We start from the raw sequence: 5,698 nt of genomic DNA on the forward strand, positions 1-5,698 counted from the left end.
CCTGTAGTCGCAGCTACTTGGGAGGTGGAGGCAGGAGAATCACTTGAGCCCAGGAGTTGGAGGTTGCTGTGAGCTATGATGCTATGGCACTCTACCAAGGGTGACAGCTTGAGGCTCTGTCTCAAAAAAAAAAAAAAAATCTTATCAGCAGTTTTTAGGAATATAATATATTGTGATTAACTGTAGTCATTATATTGTACAATAGATCTCTTGAATTTATTACTTTTTTTTTTTTTTGAGACCAAGTCTCACCCTGTGCCCTTGATAGAGTGCTATGGCATAATAGCTCACAGTAACTTCAAATTCTTGGGCTCAAGCAATCCCCTTACCTCAGCCTCCTTAGTAGCAGGAACTTCAGGCACCCACTACATGCCTGGCTAGTTTTTCTATCTTTAGTAGAGACTGGGTCTTGGTTTTGCTCAGGCTAGTCTCAAACTCCTGAGCTCAAGCAATCCTCCCACCTTGGCCTCCCAGAAGCTAGGATTACAGGTGTGTAATCCTGTATGCCTAACCTATTACTTCTTTTCTTTTCTTATTTTATTTTACTTATTTATTTATTTATTTTTTGAGACAGTCTCACTATGTCGCCTTGAGGAGAGTGCTATAGCATCACAGCTCATAACAGCCTCAAACTCTGGGGCCCAAGCAATTCTCCTGCTTCAGCCTCCCAAGTAGCTAGGACTACAGACACCTGCCACAATCCCCAGCTATTTTTTTGTTGCACTTGTTTAGCTGGCCCAGGCCAAGTTCAAACCCGCTACCCTTGGTGTATGTGGCTAGTGCCTAGCTGTAACCATTGCACATCACTGCTAAACCTAGCCTATTACTTCTAACTGAAATTTTATATCCTTTGATCAACATCTTTCTTACCCTGCTCCTCTCAGCCCCCACATACTCCTCTTCCAGGCCTTGGTAACCACCATTCTGCTTCCTGCTTATATAAGTTAAGTGTTCACATATAAGTGAGATCAGGTAGTAGTCTTTCTATTTGTTCCCTTAGGCAACCTGTATGTAACAATTATACTCTGAGTTATTACTACTGTAAAATATATAGCTTGTCTATACCTCCACTTTAGATTGTAGGCTTTATAAGGTAGTATAAAGGTAGGTGTGGAGTTAGTCTGTTCATGGTTAGATCTCTACTACCTAGCATATCATTTGGTGTTTTTGATTAAGGAGATATTCCAGAATTATGAAAAATAGTAAAATGTGCTCTCCTATTATTTTAAAAAGTCTTATTAGAGTTTTATAAGTTGTTCTCTTTTTCTAAATAAGAGAAAACAGTGACAGGAAGAATTATTCCTTATAAAGTTATACTTAGTATTAATAGTCAGGGAATAATGGGGTTAAACTTTTTAAATAAAAATGTGTTAATTTTATGTAGAGTAGAAGGGGAAATAAGTAAGTAAATTTGTTTATAATTGGGGAATAGGATGGTCATCCAGAAGAGGACTTTTAGGTTCTGGATTTGATTGTGAATTAATGTGTTATGCCCAACCTCAAAGTATAAAATAAATTCTTATGGATATATCTGTGAAGGGGTGGGGGAGAAGTGGAGGTAGAATATGATAGATGAGTGGCAGAGGCAGATAATTTTGGTGCCATGTTATTAGGTCTTAAAGTTTTCTTTAGAACATGTAGCTATCATATTGGGATAATTTTGAATAAATGTTAAGGGATCTTATAACTAGAGAACAGTTTTGCTCTGGGTTAAGTGTTTAAGAGGCATAAAATATTTCTTGTGGATTGATGGAAGTTATCACATGTGCCACAACTCGTTTGCCTTGACATATCCTAGGTTTTGAATAATAATTATAGTTAAGATCTAGCATTTGTAAAATTCGTATTGTTTGCCAGGCACTGTGCTAAGGGCTTTATTTACATGACTTATTTAGTATTATCTCCATTTCACATTTGACAAAATATACCTAGAAGAAAGTTGCTCATGGTAGTTGTTGACAGTTTAATGATTAGAGTCCAGGCTCTCAGACATCTAATTGTACAGCCAGCCAATGAATGATGAAGTCATTAACACTCCATAATACTGTAGTATTATTTGCTGCTTTAATAATCAGAATTATTCTGCTGTTTAGAGAATAGGTAAATGACCGAAAAAAAAAAAAAAATGACCACTGATGTGTCTCTCACTGCTGTCTTAATAATCAGAATTATTCTGCTGTTTAGAGAATAGGTAAATGAACAAAAAAAAAAAAAAAATGACCACTGATGTGTCTCTCACTGCTGTCTGTTACAGGGAAATTTAGGAACTTTTTTTATCACCAATGTGAGAATTGTATGGCATGCAAACATGAATGACAGTTTTAACGTCAGTATACCATATCTGCAAATTGTAAGTACATGCATTTTGATGATCTGATTTTAAAGTAGAATAAATAATTTATATTCAACAGTTAATATTAAGAGTTAATGATTTCTATTCACCAGTAATTTGGGGATTTGATGAGTTCTCGCTAAGTTACTATGGAATTTTTAAACATAGAAAAGATAAAAAAAAAAGATCCAATTGTACTTTAAGGGAAACAGCACCATTATCAAGTTGCTATTAGGAGGGAAATATACTGGATTCTAAAAAATGTTATTATGCAGAATAAGGTTTCTTTCAGATTCCATCTAAAGACCTGTAGCTATTGAAAGTTTTCTGTAACCTTTTCACGAAGCAGGTATATGGTGGTTCCTTGTTATGGCTTTACCACACTGATCCACACAATTTATCCTGGTTTATTTGCCACTGTCTTTTCTTTTTGAGACAGAACTTCAAGCTGTCACCCTGGGTATAGTGCTGTGGCATCACAGCTCACAGCAACCTCCAACTCCTGCACTCAAGCAATTGTCCTGCCTCCACCTCCCAAGGAGCTGGGACTACAGGCACCCACCACAACACCTAGCTATTTTTTGGTTGCAGCCATCATTGTTGTTTGGTGGGTCTGGGCTGGATTCAAACCCGCCAGCTCAGGTGTATATGGCTGGCGCCTTAGCCATTTGAGCTACAGGTGCTGAGCCATTGCCACTTTCTTTTAAAAGATAGAATGAATTCATTAATCCTATGAATGAACTGCTTTCATCATTTTTATTAATTTATTTATTTTTGCAGTTTTGGGCCAGGGCTGGGTTTGAACCTACCACCTCTGGCATATGGGGCCAGCGCCCTACTCCTTTGAGCCACAGGTGCCACCCTTTCATAGTTTTTAGATACAGAACGTAATACATGATACAAGTTGGATTCTTACCACAGATTTGGTGAAATGAATCAAGATAATTTTTAGTGATAATACATTTAGCTCAAGTTCAATTAAAACTATTAAAATCCAGAATAAGAACTGACTACAGCTGAGACCAATTTGTTTTGGAAGTAGATAAAGGTGGTTCACTCTGCTGCTGCTATGATAAATATGTGGTTCTGTAAAACAAATAGTAAACTCCATTGCACTAAAGAATTTCATTTTACATAAAGAAACTACTTAAGAATTCTAATACAAATTAGATGTAACATAAAAATAGGTATGAAAATCCTGAGGCTATCATGTGATAATTGCCCTTATTATAGAATATGTTGTCTTAAGAATTAAGCACTTTTATTAATTTTATTGAGTAGATAACAATAAATGTAATATCTGGAAAATGTCATTTTTTGAAAAAATTTTTGGCTTATGATAAGGATAAATCTTTTTGGGTTTTTTTTTGTTTGTTTTTGAGACAGAGTCTCACTTTGTCACTCTCAGTAGAGTGCTGTGGCATTACACCTCACAGCAACCTCCAGCTCTTGGGCTTAGGCATTTCTCTTGCTTCAGCCTCCCAAGTAGATGGGACCACAGGTGCCCGCCACAACGCCCGGCTATTTTTGGTTGCAATTTGGCCAGGGCTGGGTTCGAACCCACCACCCTCTGTTATGGGGCCGGTGCCCTACTCACTGAGCCACAAGGCGCCACTCCCCATAAGGATAAATCTTTGTGAAATATTTCAAAGCCTGTTTTCCTAATTTGATTTCTTAGTTTCTTTAAAATATCTACTAATTCATTCATTTATTTGCTGCACTTAGGTGCTCAAGCTATTATACAATCGTGAAAATCATGAACCAGTACACGGTTGCTATCATCAAGGAGTTTTCAGTCTAGGGCAAAAAGCTACACATTAAACAGAAAATCATAGAGTTGCATTAGAAGAGAATGATTTCTGGCCTGGCCATGTAAAGAAATGTAATAATTTATAATCAAGGCTGGGAAGATGTGACAGAATCTACATAGGTTTTGACAAATTGATGTTTGTATTATTCATTGTGTTTTTTATATTAGGTTTACGTGTGTTATAGCTTGCCTAACTTCTATTATGCTGCATAATTACTGAGTAGTAAACAACCCTTGTGCTTTCTGTTCTTCAAATAGCATACTTTTTGTTATTTAAGAATAGAGCTGCCAAATATGGCTCTGGAATGAATTCAGCCTGGCTCTAACAACTTGCAACCTGATAACGCCACAGTCTGTCACTGCAGCAGTCATATTCTAACTTCAGTTCTATACCTCAGTACCTGACCCTTCTCCTATACATATACATATATATCAGCTTCTTGCTGTTTTCAATCTTATCAGCCTGTATCACGTACAGTCACCTGGTTAGATTGCTTGCTTACTGCCAGAATGCCAGTGTTCTATCTTTCTTAAGTGAGACTATGTATATTCTGGTAGGGTATAACATGGTCTAGATGAAAGGCCAGGTTTTCATAACAGTTACCATTAAAGCAGCGGTTCTCAACCTGTGGGTCACAACACTTTTGGGGGTCTCATGCCTAGCAAATATTTATATTATGATTTGTAACAGTAGCAAAAATTATAGTTATGAAGTAGCAACGAAAATAATTTTATGGTTGGGGGGTCACCACAACATGAGGAACTATATTAAAGGGTCGCAGCATTAGGAAGGTTGAGAACCACTGCATTAAAGCTTTTTTCTCTTTATTCTTTCTTTTCTCTTTTATTTTTATTTATTTATTTATTTATTTATTTATTTTTTTTGAGACAGAGTCTCACTTTATTGCCCTCAGTAGAATGCTATGGTATCACAGCTCACAGGAACCTCCAACTCCTAGACTTAGGTGATTCTCTTGCCTCAGCCTCCTGAGTAGCTGGGACTACAGGTGCCCGCCAGAGCACCCCACTATTTTTTTTTTGCAGTTTGGCCAGGGCCGGGTTCGAACCCACCACCCTTGGCATATGGGGCCAGCGCCCTACCCACTGAGCCACAGGTGCCACCATCTTCTCTCTTTGTAATCTCTCTTTCTATCTCAACTTCCAAAGCCCATCTGTCTGAGGCCAGGCACTGTTGCTCAGGCCTGTCATCCTACTGTTCTGGGAGGCTGAGGCAGGGGGATTGCTTGAACTCAGGAGTTCGAGACCAGTCTGAGCAAGAAAGAGACCCTGTCTCTATTAAAAAGAGAAAAAGGTGGGCAGCACCTGTGGCTCACTGGGTAGGACACCAGCCCTATATACTGAGGGTGGCGGGTTCGAACCCAGCCCAGCCAAACTGTAACAAAAAATAGCCAGGCATTGTGGTGGGTGCCTGTAGTCCCAGCTACTCGGGAGGCTGAGGCAAGAGAATCACCTAAGCCCCAGGAGCTGGAGGTTGTTATGAGCTGTGTGACATGACAGCACTCTACTGAGGGCAATAAAGTGAGACTCTGTCTCTA

General features: G+C 38.5%; 1 protein-coding gene across 1 annotated transcript in view; it reads left to right on the forward strand.

Annotated features, from left to right (window-relative positions):
* BBS5 (Bardet-Biedl syndrome 5) overlaps window positions 1-5,698 on the forward strand; it is a 31,297-nt gene that overhangs the window by 14,445 nt on the left and 11,154 nt on the right. Inside the window, exon 7 of the mRNA XM_023507550.1 lies at window positions 2,255-2,350. Coding sequence (XP_023363318.1) covers window positions 2,255-2,350 — 96 coding nt within the window. The remainder of the gene's footprint in view (window positions 1-2,254; window positions 2,351-5,698) is intronic.

Source organism: Otolemur garnettii, unplaced genomic scaffold (genome assembly GCF_000181295.1).
Source record: "Otolemur garnettii isolate 467f Iridium unplaced genomic scaffold, OtoGar3 scaffold00187, whole genome shotgun sequence".
In the NCBI taxonomy this organism is placed as follows: Eukaryota; Metazoa; Chordata; class Mammalia; order Primates; family Galagidae; genus Otolemur; species Otolemur garnettii.